At 41.2% G+C, this 25941-nt stretch overlaps 1 protein-coding gene across 1 annotated transcript; it reads left to right on the top strand.

Moving 5' to 3' along the window:
• Positions 1-4626: 4626 nt before the first annotated feature.
• On the top strand, positions 4627-22854 carry LOC311264766 (uncharacterized protein; the record flags this gene model as incomplete). Its single annotated transcript, XM_084365865.1, has 13 exons — positions 4627-4677; positions 4891-4985; positions 5473-5525; positions 6068-6697; positions 7015-7755; positions 10497-11129; positions 11448-12071; positions 12389-13129; positions 15239-17030; positions 19028-19204; positions 19684-19857; positions 20967-21013; positions 21388-22854. 13 exons carry the CDS (start codon positions 4627-4629, stop codon positions 21921-21923), a joined length of 6294 nt encoding a protein of 2097 aa, XP_084221991.1. The 3' UTR covers positions 21924-22854.
• Between the last annotated feature and the right edge of the window lie 3087 nt (positions 22855-25941).

Below are 25941 nucleotides of genomic sequence, written 5' to 3'. Positions count from 1 at the left end.
GAACTTAGTAAATACATCTGTCATCACCAGTACATTTTCACGACCATCTGTGGCGCGTTCAAGTGTTGTGTAATCCACAGCAACCACTTCAAGTGGGCGAGTGGCCAAGAATGGGGTTTGGGGTGCCTGAATCTTTGATGGGGTATTTTTGTTAACACGCACCTCTGACATCTCTTCACCCACTGCTCAACATCCCCATGCATACCCACCCAAAAACATCTCTGTCTCAACAGACCCAACGTCCTCTCTATTCCTTGATGTCCCATTTGATCATGTACACTTTTGAAAACCTGTTCCTTGAGGCAGTCTGGCAGCAATAGCTGATGACAGGTTCCAATATGAGCATCTTCAATCACTCTGTACAAAAGTCCATCTCTTTCTTGTAGTCGTGACCACTGCTTCAACAAAGAGCATACTGGTTTTGTCAGACCTCTCTTGTCCTGGTAAGTCGGTTTCCTCTGTTTATCCCAGAACCCTCTTAAAACTCTGAGCGCTGGGTCGGACTCTTGAAGGCTCTGGAGCTCTGCTTTGGAATATCCAGGGAGTGTGGGAGTACTATCCTGAACTACTTCACTAGCCACTGTCTCACTGGCCTCAAATGCTCTTAACTGTCTGAGCTTACAGCACTCAACCCCTGCTGTCACTAGATCTAGGTCTAGGGCTGTGCCTGTCCTGAGAATGTTACATATGGCTACACATCCATCATACTCTGCATCCTCACTATCAGGTTCTGGCTTGCCGTTTGCTGGTCGCCGGGAGAGAGCATCAGCAGCAGTATTACATCGGCCAGGGCAATACTTTACATCAAAATCGAACACAGCCAGCTGAGCAACCCACCGCTGTTGAATGGCTCCCAAACTAGCAGTGGAGAGGTGGCACAGGGGGTTATTATCTGTGATGATAGTGAACTTCGACCCCAAAAGATAACTCCTGAATTTCTCAGTGACTGCCGATTTTAAGGCTAGGAGCTCAAGCTTCATGCTGCTGTAATTTTGATCATTCTTTTCTGCCCCTCTGAGCCTCCTACTGGCATAGGCTATGACTGTCTTCCTTCCCCCTTGTTCCTGATGCGGAACCGCCCCTAAACCCAGGCTGCTAGCATCTGTCTCTAGTATAAAAGGAAGAGTGAAATCTGCATAGCCAAGTGTGGTTGCACTGGTTAGCTTTTCTTTCAAATGCTCAAAAGCTTGTTAACACTCTGGTGTCCAGGCTGGCCTGAACAACTGATTGGCTCTGATCTGGCTACTCTCTTTGACACAGGCAGTTACAACATCATGGAGAGGCCCTGCAATCTGTGAAAACCCCTCTATAAACCTCCTGTAGTAACTGCAAAAACCTACGAATGATCTGAGCTCTTTTACAGTGCTAGGGATGGGCCACAGCTTCACTGCACTTATCTTCTCTGGATCGGTACCTATACCCTGGGCTGAGACCTGGGGTCCGTTTCACAAAGCAGGTTCAACAAACTCTGAGTCTAACCTTGAACTCTGAGTTGATCTACTCTGAGATAGGAAACTCTGAGTTTTCGGTTCCAGAACAGCTGATTTGAGTTAGTTTGATCAACTCGGAGTAGTTTCACCTGGAGTTAAGCGCGTGCACCACAAGTATAAAAAGACAGCATCAATGGAGCCTCGATTCGACGAGTCACCATGGCAACGGGGAAGTGGAGGGCTACGTTTTTCACCCCACTGGGCGTTTCAGGGCGAGGCACACTTTTCTGACCGCTCTGCATACAGTTGCCTTGCTCAAGTGCTCTGCATCTCCGACGTTGTATAAAAAAACTCCCTATTCAAAAAAAAGAAAATAAAACGCAGCGCAACACACAATATCTGCTGGGATGTGAGAGCATGACTTCGGTTGGTAATGTTGGAAATGTAAGGACGGATTAGGTTGTGTATGTAAATGATGGACTGTGACGTGAAACGGTACCGCTCAAAAAGACAATTGTCTGGAAATGCAAGAACAAATATGCGCGGTCTGATAATCATCTTCCGACGAATATTTAATTCTCTGCGCAGTAATGCTGCACCTTCATCCACGGGATCATTATCAAAAGGACATGCCATGGTAGTGAAAATAGTCGCCACCTAATATAACTTCTAATGTAGGCCTACTGACCGATTTTTGCAAAGATTTTCTCAAAAAACAGACGGCAGAACTATATTACGCCATAACTCGCCTGCTGACTGAATGAATGAGGAAATCAAATACCGTGTGTGGCTGAAAGAGGGCGGAGACAGAGAGAAACTCGAGGTTTGTTGAGAAAAACCTGGTCTCGACCAGGTTAGAGCCATAGAGTATGTTACCATGGTACCTGACCGAGAGCTTAAGTTACCTCTCTCTGTGAAACAGGCAAGAGTTACCCCTCTTTCTTTGGTTTGAGTTACCTCCCTTTGTGAAACGGAAAACTCAGAGTTTCCCTCATTTCAGGGTTAACAGACTCAGAGTTTTCACTAAACCTGCTTTGTGAAACGGACCCCAGGTGGCCAAGGAACCTAACCTCAGGTTGGAGAAAATGGCACTTCTCCACTTTAACTTTCAACCCTGTCTCCCTCAACCTCTTTAGGACCGTCTCCAGTCTCACCAGGTGATCCTGGAATGTTGGAGAAAACACAAGCAAGTCATCTAAGTAGATCAACACAATCTGGAAGGCTAAATCACTCATCGTAGCCTGCATTAAACGTTGAAATGTTGCAGGGGCGTTACATAGCGCGAAGGGCATCCTTAAGTACTCGTATAGGCTGAATGGTGTCGTGAATGCTGTCTTATCCCTATCCTTCTCATGTACTGCCACCTGGTGGTATCCACTTGCAAGGTCAATGGTGGAGAAGAACTGTGCACCGCTCAGAGCATCCAGACTCTCGTCGATGCGCGGGAGTGGGAATGCATCACGCCTTGTTTTTGAATTCAGCCTGCGGTAATCTACACATAGCCTCAAACTTCCATCAGGCTTGCACACCAGAACGATTGGTGAAGCATAGGAGCTTGAACTCTCCTGAATCACCCCCTTTCTCAACAGTTCAGAAATGTGCTCTTTAACCTCTTTGTACTGATTAGGTGGTATGCGACGGTAAGGTTGGGAGACTGGTGTTTCATCCACCAGTGGGATTTCGTGCTCGATCAGTATATCCCAGATCCTCATCATTAGCTGCAAACCCATCTGCGTACTTCATTAAAACTGTCCCTAGCTCTGCCTGCTGCTCAGGTGTACCTCCCAAGTGTAAGCGGTCAAGTAGAGTCTGTGTGTCACTGTCAGATCCCTGATCATCTTTCCGGTTAATTACCACTTCCCCATGATTAGCAGAGATACGCTGAAACTTTACCTCATAGGGGTCACCCTCAACACACATATAAGTGTGTTATATACCTGGCTACATATAAGGAGTGATGCTGCGATTTCCAGTATCTCATTTTGTATAGCGTGGTGCAGTAGTTTACCATTCTTGGGTAATTCATCCAGTTGCCTTTTTATTTCTGGGTCATATTTGGAAACCAGGTCAAGTAGTTCCAAAAAGTTACCCTTGTTTAACACATCTGGGTTTTCCCGATGCCCATGCAATGGGATTTCTTGTTTAGCACAGAACAGGACGAGATCTATTACCATCATGATGTACTGTCTATGTCTTTCAATGAAGGACTTGTCGCTGGCATCGTTGTTCAGCTGGTTAATAATATTTCCCCATCCTGCCTGGTGACTTCGCTTAAAACCATCCATTTTCCCCAGCGCTGCAGCATGTGCCCTGCTGGCTTCATGTTTGCCACAACCCTCAGATAAATGTTTCCAGTCTTTGAAGCCCGTATTAATGAATCTATCCTCATAAGCTGCTTCAGGGAAATGATGAGAAGACTTACAAAAAACAGCATCTCTTGAGATGCTGTATTCCAGCCACAAGAATTTTGAGTACCACCTGTCAGAAAAACCTCCTATCTTTCCCCGATATGTGTGTGGCTGGGAATGTACGAAGTTTGGGCTGGCTTGCAGGCTCATCTATTGATGACAGGTCTAGCGGAGGTTGTGACAGGTCTTCTTGGGAAACGCCGTTTGTGCTAGGCTGCTGAACCCTGTCTCCTATAACACATAAAACGCTATCATAAGTTACCTCTGCCTACTGCCAATATTATTTTTCCCTCCAGAAAATGTGCATACAGACAGCCAGACAGTAACGTTAACGTTAGCCTAACTGTTACTTGCCTTGCTAGTGTGAGGGGGTGGCTACGGGAGGACTTGATGTGGAGAGGGCGACCGAGCTGGATGGTAACTCGTCACTCGTAACATTACTTAAAATGGTAGGAGTTTCCTCCTCCTGCTCCTTGGAGCGTTTCTTGGTGAATTTAAATGAAAACAAGCTGCTTTGCTTTGCCATGTTGACGTTTCATATTAGCTTATAGCTACCGTCTGTGTCTGTCTCATTGAGCTTGCTTGAAAAGCTTGCACGCCAATGTCATTCATTTCATTGGATCACTTGCTGGTGACGATGCAGCCTGCGGGCAGGCTTAAGAGTCCACACGTGGGGTAGAAGCCACTGATTGGCTGAGAAGCTTTCACTCAAAGCTTTCCTCAGACTGCTTATTGGATGAACAGCTGGAATGAAAATCACTCACTACTCACTATAGGCCTGGGTCAAAATGGGTGGGCCCGGGCCTAAGGCCCACCCAGGCCCAATAGTAGTGCCACGGGTGGGTCCAAGGGTGAACCTGTCAACTTCACTGAAGAAGAATCAGGGTAAAATATCTTAGTGCTCTTGGATGTTTGATACAGAGTAAATAAATGGATGAGAATGTCGTTGAAATAGTGAAAGAAATACTGTAGGTTCCACCTCAAAAATAGAAAAGATTTTAAAATTTGTCCAAAAGTTTGTAATTGTAATCTGTGTTAAAAGGCTGTTGAAGGAAGACGGATCAATCACTCCTGTACCCAGCAATGTTTCCACGGAAAGTGTCAGGTCCGAGGATGAACCTCTTAACCTCGGTGAAGAAGAATCAGGGTAAGTTATTTTGGTCATGTTCTTTGTTTGATAGGTTCAGAGAGCTGAAGACAAAAACGAGGAGAATGACTTGTCAGAGTATTCAGACTTTACTGCAGTTTTCACATTGAAGCTAAAAAGTTTTTTCCCAGATGTTAAAAATGTTAAAGTTTGTTTTTGTGAAATCTCTCAAATAAATGTGTTTTAAAGCCCTCATGAGCCTAGAAGACCAGTCTCCCCTGCATCCAGGAACATTCCCAAGGATGATCCTCTCGACTTCATGTCTGAGCTAAGATAGGACAAACAACTTACGCTTGCATACTATTACAGTTATAACAGATAAAAAGATGAAGTAACAATATGAGGAAGAAATGAAAAGGCAGAGCAGTGAAGGCTGGGGGATGCATTTTACCTCAAACATGAATAATATAAATCTTTGTTAGAGTAAATGTATCTAATGTAATTATTAACACAAATATGTAATAAGTTTTTTGTGTTTGTGTTGAAGCTCACCCGATCAGAAAACCACCACGGCCAGCAGTCTGGACACCTCGAGCAAAGGTTAGAATAAGCAACACAGAAACTTTTAGCAGCAAACGTTTCAGCGTTTTAGCTAACGTCTGTTTTGCAGTTAGCAATCCCCTCTCTCCTCTTTACGTCGCCACATGTACACAGAGTGCTAATTACCAGACAGAGCAGCAAACAGGAGGATCCTTCTCTCTGTGTGTTCACAAACAGACAGGACCGCCCCTTTATGGAGTTCTCTATCCTGATTGGATGAAGTGGGCAGGGATACCAGGAAATTAATTTTCTATTCCACAGCATGAGCAAGAGGAGGAGAGACATGGTTACTGACCAAACACTCTGTAACAGTGGTTACTGCTGGAATATAGAGCTATTTAACACTTGTTTTTTATTGCAAACTCATAGATACATTTCTTTATTCTCATACATTTTGAATCCCTCGACTTTGATTGCAGGTATAACACAAAACATCATGTGACAAAACTTGTTTATGTCTGCCATTTAATTGTTTAGGAATGTGACACTTATTGCAATTACTGCACTCTGCTCTGTTTGTATTGTCTTCATTGTTTCTTTAGGGAAAGCCTTCAATCCCAAACTCACAGCAAGCGTGAAAAGACGAATCAGTCAGCATCAAGAAGAATTGAAGAAACTTAAGACTGACACAGAACTCTACGAGATAGGAAAAGAAACAAAAGGAAAAAAAGCACAAACCTATAATGGGTTATTTCAGAAGTCACAGACAGAGAAAGTGCGAACAGTGCTAATGACAGGAGTTCCTCGCGTTGGTAAAACACTTCAAACAAAGAGGTTCATGGTAGACTGGGCAAAAGAAAAGTCCAACAAAAACATAGACTTGATAGTGTCATTGAAGTTCAGCGAGATGAATTCAAGAAAAGACGAGGATCAAAGCATGAAAGATCTGCTTTGTTATTCCCTCAGTGATAATAAACACACAGAAGTTTGCAGGTTTGACGACGGTACCATAGCTTTTGTCCTTGATGGTTTGGAAGAATGTGAACTTCCTCTGGATTTTGAAAACAACGAGGACCTGACTGATATGGACCAGACAGCCTCGATGGATGTGCTGCTAACAAACCTCATCAAGGGGAATTTGCTTCCCTCCGCTCGTCTCTGGATCGTCTCTCAACCTTCAGGAGTTCATAAGATTCCCTCTGAATATATTCAGAAACAGACAGAATGTCGAGGTGTGAAACAATAACAATAACATATTTTCAAAGCGCTGTGTCACTTTTTCTGTTAGATTGGAAAATTATGGGTAGGAAATACTGCAAGTTGCAACCATGACGTATAACAATGTTACTGCAGATTTTATAAACATTACTAAACTGAATTAATGTGTTTCAACAAAAGTGACATAATTCTTAACACTAGTAACTTTAAACTCTTGTTGTGGTGTAACTTGTTCACTGTGTTGTATCATGAATAACTTTAACTGACTTAAAGGTAATCACATCTACCTTTCATCATCAATAATGTACTGAAATTTGTTCTGTTTATCCAGAGACATTGAACCGACGGCAGCAGCTGGTATCAGCCCTGAGAAGAAGATTTCTTAGTGAGAACACTGAAGATGAAAACAAAAATGATCCGAACCAACAAAACACAGAACACGTCATCAGAGAGGAGAAAAGTAATGAGGTCGATAACGGAGAGAAAAATGGACGTCCTGGGACAAGATCTGTGACACGAGTGAATGCAACATCTGACATCTTCAAAGATACAAAAGAAAAAACAATCAGGACTGTGCTGACTATCGGAGAAGCTGGAATTGGAAAATCTTTCCATGCGCAGAAATTCAAAACAGAGTGGGCTAAAAATGACAAAAAGTCATATTTTACTCAGTTTGTCAATTCACTAACGTCCTTTGGGAGCAAAACTGAAGAGGAAGAAGTGATATTTCCACTGAACTTCTCTGAGCTCAATAAGATAAAAGACACAAAATTCAGTTTGGTGGGACTTCTTGAGCATTTCTTCGAGGAAACAAAGGAGTGTGTGATTTCTAACTATGAGCAGTTCAAAGTTGTATTTATCTTGGATGGACTGGATGATTATCAACATCTTCTCGACTTTGACAACTGTAACATCTTGACTGACACCAGAGAGCCAGCTTCAGTAGATGTGCTACTGACAAACCTCATCAGAGGGAAGCTGTTTCCTTCTGCCCGACTCTGGATAACCTCCCAACATTCAGCTGCCAAACAGTTGCCTGATACATGTGTCGACAGGACAACAGAAATAAGATGTAAGCTTATGGGTGTGGATGGAGGTAGTCATAAATAAGGGTGCAATCATATCCAAATGCTCTAAACTGCTGTGAAATGTAAACAGAGAACCATGAAAAAAATTTTTTTTGAGAAGCGTCTAACATAGACAGCATGTCAGAGAGGTGTCTAATTACACCAAATGTATGCTGTAATTTGGAGGTGGTGCTGCACTGGAATGCTATAAAGATCTTTATAATGTTCGTCCAACCTCTTTACTTACATGAGAGGAACGAGGCTTACAGTACAAGTCAAGAATAATTTTGTAACGTTGACTTTTATGTCTTAAATAAATCATAAGGCAGTCATCACCACATGTGGTGCAACTTTTCATGTTTAACAACAAGGCAAGTTTATTTGTATAGCACAATTCAGACACAAGGCAACTCAAAGTACTTTACAGGGGCATAAAAATTACATTAAAAGAAATTTTTAATTGCATTTAAAATACATTGAAAACAAGTAGGAAGACATCAAAAACAAAACATTAAAACAAGTTAAGAAATGGGAGAGTAGGCTAAAATAGAATAGGTTTAAAAGAGACAAGACTAGAAAATAAAAGTCACAGTGCAGTTCAAAGCCTCAAAATTGCTTCAGTGAAAAGCAGTGGCAAACAGAAAGGTCTTCAGCCTTGATTTAAAAGAGGTGAAACAGAACAATATAATACATAATGATACAGTTGAAATCATTCATTTACCTTCTGCCAGCACTATAGAGCAAGCAGCACAGGCTTTAAACCAAATGAACCCAAGCAGGCCCTTCATGACTACTAGACTTGTAGTTCTCGAGACCGGTCTCAAGACCACTTTTTTGTGGTCTTGGTCTTGTCACGGCCTCGACAGTCTTTTGTCTCGGTCTCGGGTCTCTCGGTCTCGCAATGTCTCGGACTGGCCGAGCGGTCTCGAAGGGATTTGTAACCTATAATATCCAGGCAGGCACAGTTTTTTTGTTTTTTTTTATATCATTATACGCCCCCTTCAAGTGGTACCAATCACATGCATTTTGTGACACAGACGGCGTTGGCGCTCGTCCTCTCACGCCCCCCCCCCTCCCCCCTCTAAAGCACGGTCATGGATCCATGGAGGAGGAGGCAATAATAATAATAATAATAATAATCCTCAAATAGTGTAGAAATAGCGGTCATGCAATTGCTTCACATATTTGATTTCAGCCAATTGATGAAAACATTTATAGTGAGTTCACATACAAGACATGCACTGTCTCTGTATTATTGTGCCTGTAGTTGAAATAATACAATCTCATATTTATACTAAGCAGCTGAACCCAGTATGGTGCTTATGTTCTACAACTCATGCAAAAGTGCAAAAAAAAATAGGGGTTTTTTGGTCTCGGTCTCGGTCTTGAGCTGAACTAGTCTTGGTCTTGTCTTGGTCTTGGTCTTGTCTTGGTCTTGATACTCTCTTTTGAGACCAGTTTCAGATTTGGTAAGAGCTCAAACTTTACTGAGAGAATAAGGTGATCACATAGTGGTGTTTACGAGTGGAGCTTCTTTTCTCACAAACCATCTCTGACAAGTACAGACACTGGCTTGCAGAGAGTAAATAACCAGACAACAGACAAGTTGAATTTTGTTTTGTTACCAAGAGTAAACAGAGTAAACATCGACAGTGACAGCTAAAATGATCTATTGCTGCTGCTATTATGAAGAGCTGCTGCCTGAAAGCTGCCCTTTACTCTTCAGAGAGGGGAGAAATAACAGCGTTGTTAGCCGCTGAGCATTAAAATGGCACTGTAGACTGTCATAACGGAGAACAGCACTGCATAAGTAGACTTTCAGTAAAGTAAGGATTGGAATTTGATCGGCTTTATTTAGCCAATAACAATCCATTAAAATACGCCAAGATCAGCCCCAATACTGATCTTAATGATCGGCGCAGAAATTTTGCTTTTCTAAATATTTTTTTCATTCAGTTGCCACTAATCACTAGAGGGAACGCCTGTACTCTAAAATAAATAACTTTGAAATTAGACCAGCAGGATGAGGGGATGCCGATGGCAGTGGCCTCCCCAGCAGGACAATGTGCGCTACTACTATCTAATATATTATTAACACAAATATGTAATAAATGTTTTGTGTTTGTGTTGAAGCTCACCCAATCACAATACAGACACCACTAAGCCCAGCAGTGTGGACACATTGAGCAAAGGTTACAGTAAACCAACACAGAAACTTTTATCAGCTTAAAGCTGCTGTAAATGTTTTCATCATTTTAGCTAATGTCTGTTTTGCAGTTAGCAATTCCCCTCTCTCCTCTTTACGTCACCACATGTACACAGAGTGCTAATCACCAGACAGAGCAGCAAACAGGAGGATCCTGCTCTGTGTGTTCACAAGCAGACAGGACCGCCCCTTTATGGAGTTCTCTATCCTGATTGGATGAAGTGGGCAGGGATACCAGAAATTACTTTTCTATTCCACAGCATGAGCAAGAGGAGGAGAGACATGGTTACTGACCAAACACTCTGTAACAGTGGTTACTGCTGGAATATAGAGCTATTTAACACATTTCTTTATTGCAAACTCATAGAAACATTTATTTATTCTCATAAATTTTGAATCCCTCGACTTTGATTGCAGGTATAACACAAAACATCATGTGACAAAACTTTTTTATGTTTGCAATTTAATTGTTTAGGAATGTGACACCAGTTGCAATTACTGCACTCTGCTCTGTTTGTATTTTCTTCATTGTTTCTTTAGGGAAAGCAGTCAATACCAAACTCACAGCAGACCTGAAAAGACGAATCCTCAGTCAGCATGAAGAAGAAGTGAAGAAACCTGAGACTGACACAGAACTCTACGAGATAGGAAAAGAAACAAAAGAAAAAAAAGCACAAACCTATGATGAATTATTTCAGAATTCACGGACAGAGAAAGTGCGAACAGTGCTAATGACAGGAGTTCCTCGTGTTGGTAAAACACTTCAAACAGAGAGGTTCATGGTAGACTGGGCAAAAGAAACGTCCAACAAAAACATAGACTTGATAGTGTCATTAAAGTTCAGCGAGCTGAATTCAAGAAAAGACAAAGATCAAAGCATGAAAGATCTGTTTCGTCATTCCCTCAATGATAATAAACACGCAGAAGTTTGCAGGTTTGATGACAGTAACATAGCTTTTGTCCTTGATGGTTTGGAAGAATGTGAACTTCCTCTGGACTTTGAAAACAACGAGGACCTGGCTGATATGGACCAGAAAACCTCGATGGATGTGCTGCTAACAAACCTCATCAAGGGGAAGTTGCTTCCCTCCGCTCGTCTCTGGATCGTCTCTCAACCTTCAGGAGTTGAGAAGATTCCCCCTGAATATATTCAGAAACAGACAGAATGTCGAGGTATGAAACAATAACAATATCTTAGTCTCATAACTCATATTATGTATCGTGTGATCTGTATCGTGTCATTCTTGATGTTGATGTTGATCAGGAAATACTGCAAAAGCTGAAACCATGACATACATCACTTTAATGGAAGATGTTTCATAAACTCAACTAAAAATAATGTCATTGCAAATTCCTACTTTCATTTTGTGTTTTAGTGCATTTTCCTCTCTGGGCTTTAACTGCTGGTATGACAAAATGCATGATGTGACACTGTATTTTTTGCAGTCACTGTACTCTGTTTTCTCTATAATGTCTTTATCATTTCTTTAGGCAAAGACTTCAAACATGAACTGACAGCAGACCTGAAGGCAACAATCCTCAGTCAGCATGAGGAGGAACTGAAAAAACATGAGAGTGACACAGAACTCTACGAGATAGGAGAAGGAAACAAAGCACAAACCTATAATGGGTTATTTCAGAAGTCACAGACAGAGAAAGTGCGAACAGTGCTAATGACAGGAGTTCCTCGTGTTGGTAAAACATTTCAAACAAGGAGGTTCATGGTAGACTGGGCTAAAGAAAAGTCCAGAAAGAACATAGACTTGATAGTTTCATTGAAGTTCAGCGAGATGAATTCAAGAAAAGATGAAGTTCAAAATATGACAGATCTGCTTCGTGATTACCTCAATGACAGAAAACACAGATTAGCTTGCCAGTACAACAAATGTGAAGTAGCTTTTGTCCTTGATGGTTTGGAAGAATGTGAACTTCCTCTGGACTTTGAAAACAACGAGGACCTGACTGATATGGACCAGACAGCCTCGATGGATGTGCTGCTAACAAACCTCATCAAGGGGAATTTGCTTCCCTCCGCTCGTCTCTGGATCGTCTCTCAACCCTCAGGAGTTGAGAAGATTCCCTCTGAATATATTCAGAAACAGACAGAATGTCGAGGTGTGAAACAATAACAATAACATATTTTCAAAGCTCTGTGTCACTTTTTCTGGTAGATTGGAAAATTATGGGTAGGAACTACTGCAAGTTGCAACCATGACGTATAACAATGTTACTGCAGATTTTATAAACATTACTGAACTGAATTTATGTGTTTCAACAAAAGTGACATAATTCTTAACACTAGTAACTTTAAACTCTTGTTGTGGTGTAACTTGTTCACTGTGTTGTATCATGAATAACTTTAACTGACTTAAAGGTAATCACATCTACCCTTCATCATCAATAATGTGCTGAAATTTGTTCTGTTTATCCAGAGACATTGAACCGACGGCAGCAGCTGGTATCAGCGCTAAGAAGAAGATTTCTTAGTGAGAACACTGAAGTTGAAAACAAAAATCATCCGAACCAACAAAACACAGAACACGTCATCAGAGAGGAGAAAAGTAATGAGGTCGATAACGGAGAGAAAAATGGACGTCCTGGGACAAGATCTGTGACACGAGTGAATGCAACATCTGACATCTTCAAAGATACAAAAGAAAAAACAATCAGGACTGTGCTGACTATCGGAGAAGCTGGAATTGGAAAATCTTTCCATGCGCAGAAATTCAAAACAGAGTGGGCTAAAAATGACAAAAAGTCATATTTTACTCGGTTTGTCAATTCACTAACGTCCTTTGGGAGCAAAGCTGAAGAGGAAGTAGTGCTATTTCCACTGAACTTCTCTGAGCTCAATAAGATAAAAGACACAAAATTCAGTTTGGTGGGACTTCTTGAGCGTTTCCTCAAGGAAACAAAGGAGTGTGTGATTTCTAACTATGAGCAGTTCAAAGTTGTATTTATCTTGGATGGACTGGATGATTATCAACATCTTCTCGACTTTGACAACTGTAACAACTTGACTGACACCAGAGAGCCAGCTTCAGTAGATGTGCTACTGACAAACCTCATCAGAGGGGAGCTGTTTCCTTCTGCCCGACTCTGGATAACCTCCCAACATTCAGCTGCCAAACAGTTGCCTGATACATGTGTCGACAGGACGACAGAAATAAGATGTAAGCTTATGGGTGTGAATGGAGGTAGTCATAAATAAGGGTGCAATCATATCCAAATGCTCTAAACTGCTGTGAAATGTAAACAGAGAACCATGAAAAAAAATTAATTTGAGAAGCGTCTAACATAGACAGCATGTCAGAGAGGTGTCTAATTACACCAAATGTATGCTGTAAGTTGGAGGTGGTGCTGCACTGGAATGCTATGAAGACCTTTATAATGTTCGTCCAACCTCTTTACTTACATGAGAGGAACAAGGCTTGCAGTACAAGTCAATAATAATTTTGTAACGTTGACTTTTATGTCTTAAATAAATCATAAGGCAGTCATCACCACATGTGGTGCAACTTTCCATGTTTAACAACAACAACGCAAGTTTTGTATTTATATATTTATATAGCACAATTCAGACACAAGGCAACTCAAAGTGCTTTACAGGGGCATAAAAATTACATTAAAAGAAATTTTAAATTGCATTTGAAATACAATAAAACAAAACATTAAAACAAGTTAAGAAATGGGAGAGTAGGCTAAAATAGAATAAGTTTAAAAGAGACAAGACTAGAAAATAAAACTCACAGTGCAGTTCAAAGCCTCAAAATTGCTTCAGTGAAAAGCAGTGGCAAACAGAAAGGTCTGCAGCCTTGATTTAAAAGAGGTGAAACAGAACAATATAATACATAATGATACAGTTGAAATCATTCATTTACCTTCTGCCAGCACTATAGAGCAAGCAGCACAGGCTTTAAACCAAAGCTTAAAAAAACTAGCCTAGTTTTAAACAAACTGACAATTTCTGAACATTTCTCAAAGTGAGAGGAGAGTTCACTCAGAACTAAATGGAGCTTTATGTCTTTAAAGAAGCATATTTCAAGTTAACAGTATGTCAATGAAGCACCACCAACTTAAAGAACACTTATTGACAGTATAATATGACTTATAATCCAGTAGTTTAAGTTAAATCACTTTTTTAGACCGGTTTCAGATTTGGTAAGAGCTCAAACTTTACTAAGAGAATAAGATGATTACATAGTGGTGTTTATGGTGTTTACAACAGACGAGTTGAAATTCTGTTCCCTTTCTCACGGAATCAACATTGACAGTGACAGCTAAAATTATGTGTTGCTGCAATTATGAGACGATACTGCCTAAAAGGTGCTCTTTCCTCTTCAGAAAGAGAGAGGAGAAATAACAGCATTGTTAGCCTCTGAGTTTAATTAGTATTTAGTATTTTGTGAGCCGCACCATCCAGACTCAAGACTCAGTCGCACACTTTTCACTCGCAAATGCATTAAAATGGCACGTAAGACTGTCATAATGAAGAACAGCACTGCAAAAGTAGAGTGAGGTGGAAGTAAGGATCAGAATTTTATCAGCTTTATTTAGCCAATAACAATCCACTAAAATATGCCCGGATCAGCCCCAATTCCAAATCAAACTCTGGTTTGGACTCACAACCAAGACACTGATCAACCAGAACAACCTTGGGTCATGGAATTCTAATGGATGCCACTTGACATGCACCACCCACTAAAAAACGTTGCTGACCAAGTACAAGTAATGGCACTTCCCGATGGCAGTGGCTTCCCAGCAGGACAATGTGCACAAATACACAGCAAAAACTGCTGAGGAATGGCCAAAGGACCATGGCAAAGAGCTTAAAGTGTTAGCCTGTGCTCCAAATTTCCCAGATCACAATCCAATCACCCATCCGTGGGAACCAGTCCGATCTATCGAGGCCCCACTGGGGATTGGACTTGACCCATTGATGCATAGACACAAAACCTCTGTGTGTCCTGTGGTGTCTGACCCCAGGGTGTTGGGTTAGATCGTTCGAGTCCAGTGGGTTGTGAGGTGGGGCCTCCATGGATCGGACCTGTTCCAGCATGTTCCACAGATGCTCGACCATATTGAGATCCTGGACATGTGCTCGACTTTTAGTTGGATTGTATGTAGCTAAACAAACCATATAAAAAAAGCAACATAAAAAACAACTTAGTTCTTGGTGCTATGGTTTAGATTTAATTAACTGCTTGATTGCATCCAAAACATTTAATTGCCACTATTTGTTAATGTCTGTCCACAATAACTTTGAAATTGTTTCCCCACAGGTAAGCCTGACATTGCAAGTCAACAGAAACTCAGAACTCAGCTGAAGGAGCAATTCACCCATGTATCTGAGGGGATCGATAAGCAGAAAACCTCTGCCCTTCTGAATGAGATCTACACAGATCTCTACATCATAGAGGGTGAGAGGGGAGAGGTCAATGAACAACATGAGACCAGACAAGTTCAGGATGCAAAGTTCAAACCAGAGACAGAAGAAACATTGATTAAATATCAGGACATCTTCAAACCAGCATCTGGAGAAAATAGACCCATCAGAACCGTGCTAACGATCGGAGTGGCGGGCATTGGAAAGTCATTTGCTACAATGAAGTACATGCTGGACTGGGCTGAGGGTACGGCCAACGAGGACATATTTTATATGTTTCCTCTTTCTTTCCGGGAGCTGAATTTGAAAAAAGAGGAAAATCTCAGCTTGGAGGAACTTATTAACATCTTTTTTCCGGGTATGAAGACATCAGAAATAACAGACTATGACAAGTACAGAATTCTGATTGTCCTGGATGGTTTTGATGAATGTCGCCTTGATCTTGACTTCAGTGCAAGTACCTCTCACACAGATGTTGGAGAGGCAGCCTCAGTGAATGTTCTGTTGACAAACCTCATCCAAGGAAATCTGTTTTCTAAAGCTCAAATTTGGATCACCTCGCGACCTGCAGCATCCAACCGTATCCCTGCTCATACAGTTGACCGGGTTACAGAGGTGCGAGGATTCAATGATGATCAGAAGGAAGAGTACTTCAGGAAGAGATTCAGTGACAAGGAGTTGGCTAAGAACATTTTGTCACATGTGAAAAAATCAAGAAGCATTTTTATCATGTGTCACATCCCTGTCTTCTGTTGGATCACGTCAAAAGTCCTGGAGGACTTTGTGAACAGAGAACAAGAAGGAAGGATGCCCAAGGCTCTGACTGACATGTACATATACTTCCTTTTGCTACAATGCAGACAGGCAAACGTGAAGTATCCTGGAGATGACACAGGTGGGAGGTCTGAGACAGATTCATGCTGGAATCAAAAGAACCAGGAAACAATAATTTCTCTGGGGAAACTGGCCTTCAAGAGCCTCGAGGAAAGAAACCTTCTCTTCACTGAAGAAGACTTGACAGAGTGCGGTCTTGACATCGCTGAGGCAACAGTTTTCTCTGGATTATTCACACAGATCAAACGAGAAGGCTGTGGACTGAGCGAACAGAAACTCTTCTGCTTCGTCCATCTGAGCATTCAAGAGTTCCTGGCAGCTTTTTATGTCTTTCACACATTCAATAACAACGGTGAAAACCTGCTTACTGAACCCACTTCGACAGTTGCAGACTTAGACTTCTACAAGACAGCAGTCGACAAGGCTTTGGGGAGCAAACATGGAGACTGGGATCTGTTTCTTCGCTTCCTGCTAGGCCTCTCCCTGGAGACCAACCAGGAACTACTGCAAGAGCTGCTGAAAGAGAAAGAAAATAACAAGGAGATCAACAAAGAAACTATTGAGTTCATCAAAGAAAAGATTAACGAAGAGAACAGTGATGCTGATAAAAATTTCAATCTCTTCCACTGTCTGAATGAGCTGAATGACCACTCTCTGGTGGAAGAAGTCAAAAAGTACCTGCGCTCTGAAACAGTCACATTTGAGAAGTTCTCTGCCGCCCAGTGGTCAGCTCTGACTTTTGTGCTGCTGACATCAGATGCGGAGCTTGATTTGTTTGATCTGAAAAAATACCTGAAATCAGAGAAAGTTCTTCTTGGAATGTTGCCGGTGGTCAAAGTCTCCAAAACTGCTCTGTAAGTACTTTCAAAATTGATGCTCTCAAAAAAATGATAGAATGTAGATCTCTTCTTGTTGTTAGTGGAGACCAGCGTAGCTTCAATGATGCTGAACATGAGCAGAGACAAGCAAACAAACAAAAACAAACCAGATCAAAATAGAAATACAAACATACAAAACAACAAACGTGTCAGTTAAAACAGTTACAGGCCAATGGTAAACAGTCATTTAGTAAAGACCCAAAGCATCCAAGTGGCACAAGAGAATTCAGTTTTAAGTCATGTTGCAATAGACTCCAAGAGACTGCAGCATTCACACTAAAAGCAGTCTTTCTCCTTTATTTATAAGGTTACAACATTTCAATTGCAGTACCATTAAACCTATGGATGGCAAAGAGATGCAAACTTTAAAAATAAAACATTTTTCCTTATCAACATTCAGTACAAGTTTGAGATAATGCAGATATGTCTGCAGAACATTTGGGGCAGATTGTAATCTTAACATAGCTTGAATTGAAGAGGAGTCAAAATCTTACAAGACTGTCATCTGCATAAAAAGGGGATTGCAAGGGCCCTATTTAAATGTCTGGGGTGCTTAGTCTAAAGCACACGGTGCAAGTGCGTTTAAAGTGCATCCAAGTCCATTTGATAGTTAAATGGCGGACAACATGGGCACAAAGTCTGATGCACAGCTTAAAGGAGAAGTATTTAGACTCTTCATTAGTCATGGGTGTGTTTTGGGCGTAACGTAAATTAAACCAATCAGGGTGTCATCTCCCATTCGCTTTAAGAGCCTTGTGCACCAATACATGGACCGTGCTGTAGCTAATAAACAGGGGCACTCATCTTTACTGTGGGACAGTTGCATAGTTGTGCTAGAGTTTCCTCTTCAGTTTTTAGTGTTGCTGATTAAGTGCGTCACAGTATTTGCCACATTGACATTACTGCAAACATAGAAATGTTTAAAATGACTGAAAGCAGCGTCTCTTATAATAAAATCAGAGAGTATGCGTCTTGTGAGGCCGCCTGTGTAGGCACAGCTTACTATATGAGTAATGCATCCTTTAAATAGCAGGAAAATTACTGTGCCTTTGACTGCAGACCAGCTTTTTGTTGGTCAGTGCTGCTGTCAATTTCTGCTTCCTCATGATAGCGATCTGGCATCAGTGCGCCTGACCACACTTCATTTTAATACCAACTCACCCAGGGGCGCACAGGTGGACGAAGGTACATTTCCTATTGACACAACTTGGGTACTAGGCATGAAAAAGACAACTGCATCGGTCTGAAACTAGCAATGACACTTACGCTGCACAGTGCACCGAGTGTAAGAAAGAGCCAAATGTCTGTGTTGGAGTAATAATATTGTTTATGTGTAAATGGTAGGGGTTTCACAATTCTCCAAATCAAGACTCAATTTGACTTTCACTTTTAAGGTCACAATTCGATTTGATTAACTATTTAAAACATTTTTTGACTTTGATTTGACGACTGTCATTTACATTTTCAAATTCTTCTTTTAAAAGATAGGGGTATTTAACAACAGCAATTTGACTTTATCCTGGTGCTACTTGCAGGTTAGGCTTAGACAAGTTCAAATAATATTCAACAGAAATAAAGACTCCAGAGTTCAACAGAAAATACCAGTTAGTTACAAAGTTTGATGTCTCAAACCTGTCCAGAGCAAACCAGTATTGTTGATACTGCATTTGAATTTGATAGTCAAAATTGAACACTCGTCTCAATCAGTTTTTGATTTTAAAAACGAAATCATGACATCCATAATAAATAGTAAAATACCCAGCACAGAGCCATGTGGTACCACCCTATTTATCCCAAGGGAGGTTGTTTTGAGACCATCAGTATTGTGTATTGTACTGATGGTGTTCTGTCAGACAAATATACATGAACCAGTTCTGAGCAAAAACTTCTGAACCCAGACAGAGTGGTGTGTTTAGTAAACACACTTTGACACCACAGATTTTTCAGATGTCTGATTAAAAATATTTTCACAGGCTGAGCTGGTGTGAGCTCTCTGAAGAATCCTGCAAAGGTCTGACGTCCTCCGTCCTCAGCTCCGCATCCTCTAATCTCACAGTGCTGGACCTGAGTCATAACGACCTGCTGGATTCAGGTGTGGAGAAACTTGCTGATGGCCTGAAGAGTATACACTGTAAACTGGAGGTTCTCAAGTAAGTGTACATTACATTTACTGTATATATGAACAGGAGTGGAGGGTTGTGTGTAGTTTATTCTAAACTGCAAAAAAGGTCAGTTAAGCAGAGCAGCAAACATTTCGTAAAAGCACATTTGAGAGATTTACCTCTGGAACAGAACCTGAGTTCAGGTTTTACTTTGGCTCCCTATAAAACAGTATTCTCATATATCCCTGCCCCCACCAAAGCCAGGATACGGCTAATACCCACAATATTTGAGATTGTAAATGTGCCCGTAATGACAATTAATTTATTTTTCATATAATTGATCATCAAAGTGTTTAATTTTTGTAATCAGTAAATATTTATCAGTAAATGTGTATTTAACTGCAGGGAACCATAACAACACTACTACTTGAAGCTCAGTATCACATAACTCTGTGTGTGTTTGTGTGTGTGTGTGTGTGTGTGTTTGTCTGTGGATGTGCGTGCGAACGTGTTTGTGTGGTCTGCAGGTTGTCAGGTTGTCAGGTGTCAGAGAACGGCTGCTCATTCCTGGCCAAAGCTCTCGAGTCCAAAACGACCTGCTCCCTGAAACAGCTGGATCTGAGCTACAATCACCCAGGAGTCAATGGGGTGACGACGCTCTCTGCTACAACTCCTTATCGAAATATGAACCTGGCAATCTGGTATGTTGTATGTCAGGATGTGTGTTTATATGTGTTTGTAGGTATATAGCTGGTTTTCATAATGACAGTACATCTACACTAAGGTAAAATCTAAACTCAATATTTTATCTTATTAGCTAGCAGGCTAGTTGCCAAAACTCAAGGATCACCTTGGTGTTGATAAGAGAAATTGTGCAAAACCAGCGGCCTCAATCAAACCCGATTTATCTGGATAAAGAAAAACGCATGTCAATGCAAGATGTAAATGCACACAGAACACATCGCTGCAATCTTTACAGTGTGGCCACATTCTTAAGAAAGAAATCTATCCAACAAGCTGACAGTCACCCAACCCCCACCTCTTATAGCAAGCCTATACAAGACTGGCAAAAGCTAGTAACTAGCAGGTTTACCCATGCAAAAAGTCATTCAACAATGAGTGATGCCCACCTTTTCATTATCTGGCTTCTTAATGGCAACCAATCTAAGCAATGGTGGCAATCAACTAAAGCAAGTAAACCACATCCAGCTGAAGCAAATCTGTTGCCGCTGTATGTCATTTAAAACATAGTCAGGAAAAGCCAATGGGCTTTGCCAGTTTCTGAACTCTGTAGCCCTGCTGGGAAACCCTCTCATGATGTGGCATCAAGCTCCTCAGGATCTTCTACAATTGGTGTTGCCATTTTCTAAGGGGTTGGCCATGATTAGCCGTGCTTCTATACGTATTCATGTGTTAACTCCAACATAATCTACTCTGGAGCAAGTAAGGTGAGCAGCACGCAAGTTATAATGGTGATGCACTCCATTAAGAGGTGAGCCACCGTTGTAACCATGAAACCCTTAAATGACTCACTAACCCCAAATCCTGCTTCATAGTTCAGGTACCTGGTACGCGGTATGCTTGCTGACATGAACGCCAGTTCCACTCAGTTAATCCTGTCACAGTGCCGGCAGAATCGAGATAACACAGCATTTATTAATACCAGGTATAAATGGGACTCATGAGACAGGCCTGATTTTCTGCTGTATGAACTCTGTCCATATTAAGTGCACTTACTTCTTGTCTTTTCACATTGAAGCTGAAGGTTGACATGTCTGTTTGTGACAACACTTTTATTCATCTTGTACAGCTTCGACCACAGTGGAGAGCATCGGTTAAAGCCAGGCCTGAAGAAGTGTAAGTCTTTTTTTTTATTTCCAACACTTGTCACAAAGCCTTAGAAATGAAGCTGTTGCCTGATTAATTTAAAAATGAGTGCATCCGTTCCCAAACTCCTCTGGTAGTATAGGTTATCATGATGTTTGCACTTTTTACCATTAGATATTTGTTACAGTACATGCTCATTATATTTGTAAAATAATAAAAAGGTTTCAAATCAAAATTTACAAACAATTCAACAATTTTACTTTTCTCTAGATTTCATCTTCAATTGATTTTGTTCGGATTTCATTTTAAAAAACATTGTATTACTTTTATATTCTTTCAATTGCACATAAAACAGTAAACACACATTAACACACTAAAATATGCGTTATTTGTTTCTCTATCAGATGGTGCAGATCTGAAGTTTGATGAAAACACAGCAGGCAAGAGACTTGTCCTGTCCGAAGGAAACAGGAAAGTGAGAACAGTAAAGAAGGTGGAGGAGAAGGTGCCCCGACCTGAAAATGAGGGCAGATTTAAGAGGAGTCAGGTGTTTTGTGAGGAGGGCCAGAAAGGCTTCTGCTACTGGGAGGTGGAGTGGAAAGGGGAGGTTGGCATCGCAGTGGCGTATAAAGGAGTGGGTCGAAAATGGGACAGTAGTGGTGGTCTAGGATGCAATGACAAGTCCTGGAGTCTGCTCTGCCGTGAGGAAGGCTGGCTTCCCTTGCATGGGAAGCAAAAAGGCAAACAAAAATATATAAAAGTGCGCCAATGCGAAAAAATAGCATTGTTTCTGGATCGGGAAGGTGGTACTCTGAAATATTACGGTGTCACATCAGGAGAGCTGAGACTCATACACACTTTCAAGGCTAAATTCACAGAGCCCCTCTTCCCAGGCTTCTGGTTTAAGAAAGGCTCTGTGACTTTGTGTGAGATTGACTGAACCCCTCTGCTCCGAGGAAAAGTGTAATGTAGTGATCACTTGATGCTCTGATTGATTTGTCCATAGGTTAGCACAAGTGTACCTGCATCATTTCAATGTCACAATGTAAAACATGTTTAAAAGATGCTGTTTTCAACTGTAAGTCAGTATTTTAACACTGTGAAGGAAGAAATGGAGGGAGAGAAAATCTCATGTAGTTAAGTTACTAATGTGATGAAGAAAATATGTTAAATACAAACTTGACCCGTTTCTAATGTAGTTAACTGTCCTAACATACAAAATGTTCCTATTCAACTTTTTTTTCACTAATATGTTTTATTATTTTACTAATATGTCATTCTGATACTGCAGAGGACAACTACTTGGACAGAGTCCTCTTTGGCAAGTTGTTTTTTGTGAGCTGTAAAATTTTAAATACGCTTAATGTTTATTACTGTATGAATTTGATAATTGAATTGATGAAAGTAAAGTTCCTTAAACTTGTCGGAGCAGGAGGACAAACATGCTCCAGAGATATGAGCATACGTACACAACAGGTTGTATTTCATGTAAGAACACATTAATGTGGGTTTTAATTTAAAGTGTCATTGAATACATCTGTATGGTAACCCACAGTCTGTTAGCAGGGAATCACTGTACTACTGCCATAATATGATCTGATTTTTTTTTTTTTATTACTAGTGCATGGATGCCAGAGTCACCTGCTGGTGTGCTTAAAACGCATGTATCTTATATTGAAGAGAGTTAAGATTGTAATATGTCAGCTAATGTGCTTCTGGTGCAGCGATACTGAAAAGTTGTTTACTGGCATTCATGTTGCTGTGTGTGTGTGTGTGTGTGTGTGTGTGCTGTATATACAGAACGTGTATATAACTGTTCTATTTGTTGTATAATGTTTTTACGATAACATTGTGCAATCCTGTATTTTTAATGCATAATAGCAAGATTATGTTGTTTAATTGTTTTTTGAAAGCTTTCATTTGACTCTTTTTCTTTTGTTTTTACATGTTGAAAATAAAATCTACCTATAAGAGTAAAGCCGAACCTTGAACTGCATTAGAAGTACTTAAAGTAGGTTCACATTTGTCTTAAAACAATAGTCATATGCCCATATGTACAATCTTTGTTTGCTGTAATCATCCCTCCTGCTCATGCTGACCATTTAACATGCTTCCAATGTAAGTGAAGAAAAACTCACCAGTTCTCATTAAGAACAAAATATTATATATAACTTACTGTATTAAATAAAGTGGGTATTTTCCACAGTTAGTCTTTTATAACAGAATTTCCTGTTTTCATTTTAATGGACAGTGTTTTTATGCTGAATTGCCGAGAATAACAGCAAAAATGGGAATTTTGTAACTGAAACTTACTTTGTAAATTATCCACTTTATTTGTCTATCTCACTGTTAAATATTATCTTCAGCGCAGCTTTGAGATTTATCGTTGCACATGATGAGGACTGTGGATTTTGTCCCATATTGCTTCCCATTGGAAGCACATGAGGAAGCGATCTCTTGATGGCCGGTCTGATCAGGAGGAATTATTTCAGCAAGTCGATGGTTGAAAAGTTCCTGATTGTATCATGTACATGTACCAAAGAACCAGAGTGTATGATGTGTCGTTAAGACCACACCTGTTCAAAAGGCATCATCATCATCATGAGTTCAAAGTGAAAAAGTCAGCTGTTAAAGAGCCGAATCATTCCTTTAATATGAATCCTGGTGATTACTGGGCACACTCTAGTCCCTCCTGACAGACATCGATGTGCTTGTTTATACACGTGAAGTGACAGAAATGGTGTGTGTTGGAAGTAAAGTTAAAGCCTGCTCACCATCTCGTCTCTGCACAGCTGGCCAATCACCACGTGAAGAGGGTGTGAATGTCAGATTCAGAAAGCTCCAGAGATCATCGGACAGAGAGCCCAAACCATGCCAAGCCATCCAAAGAAATGCCTCCCCACACCATTACTGACCCGCCACCAAACCGGTCATGCTCGAGGATGTTGCAGGCAGCATAACGTTCTCCACGCGTCTCCAGACTCTGTCATGTCTGTCACGTGCTCAGTGTGAACCTGCTCTCATCTGTGAAGAGCACAGGGCGCCATTGGCGTATTTGCCAAGATTGGTGTTCTCTGGCAAATGCCAATCGCCCTGCACGGTGTCTGGCTGTAAGAACAGGCCTCACTTCTGGACGTCGGGCCCTCATACCACCCTCGTGGAGTCTGTTTCTAACAGTTTGAGCAGAAACATGCACATTAGTGGCCTGCTGCAGGTCGTTTTGCAGGACTCTGGCAGTGCTCCTCCTGTTCCTTCTTGCACAGAGGAGGTGGTAGCGGTCCTGCTGCTGGCTTGTTGCCCTTCTACGGCCCCCTCCACGTCTCCTGGTGTACTGGCCTGTCTCCTGGTATCTCCTCCATGCTCTGGACACTGTGCTGACAGACACAGCAAACCTTCTTGCCACGGCTCGCATTGATGTGCCATCTTGGATGAGCTGCACAACCTGAGCAACTTCTGTTGGTTGTAGACACCGCCTCATGCTACTGTACCTCTAGGGAACACTAGAGAACACTTACAAAATTCAAAACCAAAACATCAGCCAGAAACAACGGGAACAGAGTAATGGTTTGTGGTCACACCTGCAGAACCACTCCTTTATAGGGGTAGTCTTGCTAATTGCCTCTCATTTCCACCTGTTGTCTGTTTCATTTGCACAACAACAGGTGAAATTGATTCACAATTAGTGTTGCTTCCTAACTGGACAGGTCGATTTCACACGAGTGTGATATACTTGGAGGTACATTGTGTTTTTTAAGTGTTCCCTTTACTTTTTTGAGCAGTGTAGTTATAGTTGCAGTGATTGAGCCTGATGGGAAAAATTTGTCCCATTAACGTCCTTCACATTGTAGAGAGAAGAGAAAATCTGAAATAAGAGAAAAGACTGGCCTGTTATTTGTGTGTTTATTCTCTTGGCTTACTATTTTTATCTCATCCAGTCTACTTCCATCTACAGAACGTGTGTAACTGCAGCAGGGAGGTGCACATTTTCATATCACAGATCACAGAAGCAGCGATAACTACACATCACTGCTGTAATACACAAACACGTGCACTCAGACTTGTGCCTGTTCATTAAACACTTAATGCAAATGTTCATTCCTTCATGGCCTTTTCACAGCCACATGTATGTGCATGCTCGCATGTGTGTGTGTAAGTCTGTGTGCATGTGTGTGAGCGTCAGAGAGTAGGAGGTAATGAATAACACCCATGAAGGACAGACCGGATGAAAGCTGGAGCAAAAGGAGGGGAAACTTAGTGCTGAATGGAAATGTCCAGCACAATGCAGCAACCAGCACACTGAGGGTTTCTTTGCACAAGCGGCCTTTTTGTTTCTATGAACCTAATTCTTGCCCAAATCTTTGAAGAGGATGAAAAACCCACAATTGAACATTTAGTTCTGGGTCCACATCAGAGACCTCGTGAAAGCAACAGACCTGTTTGATTCACTCAGGATCTTTCCTGTTTGGGCTTCTCTTACGTCGCACCATTGATCTGCTGCTGCTAATTGACAACACATTCAGAGCGCCTCACGCTCTTTCTGTCTCACTCTGCCTCCATCTCTGAGGATTTGTTTTGATTAGAGAGCCGCCTGTGTGAGCCTATTCGAGCTGAATGAATGAGTTGTTGTGTGGGTTTACTGAATGGAGACAAGGCACTTTGTGTGTGAACTGAACGTGATGAGGAAATACTTCTCAATCAAAAAGCCTCATGCCGGTGTTATTTTTAGTAATTTATATCACTCTGGCAGCTAATGGAGCCTTTAATCATGTTTAATTGGCTGATCTGACAGAAAAAGAGCAATAAGACCCCTCAGACATTTGGTCATTTCAACATACAAGAAACACAAACATACACACACAAACAGGTCTCTATGATTTCTTACATAAGATGCAGATTAGAGGTTGTCATAGGTCTGCAATTCTGACCCCAAAGTGCTCGATGTCTGACTAAACCCAATA

The sequence above is a fragment of the Pagrus pagrus genome, assembly GCF_965226575.1.
Source record: "Pagrus pagrus genome assembly, chromosome: 11".
Classification (NCBI taxonomy): Eukaryota; Metazoa; Chordata; class Actinopteri; order Spariformes; family Sparidae; genus Pagrus; species Pagrus pagrus.
Note: the sequence above shows the minus strand (reverse complement) of the source record. Positions and strands in the feature narration are given on the sequence as shown.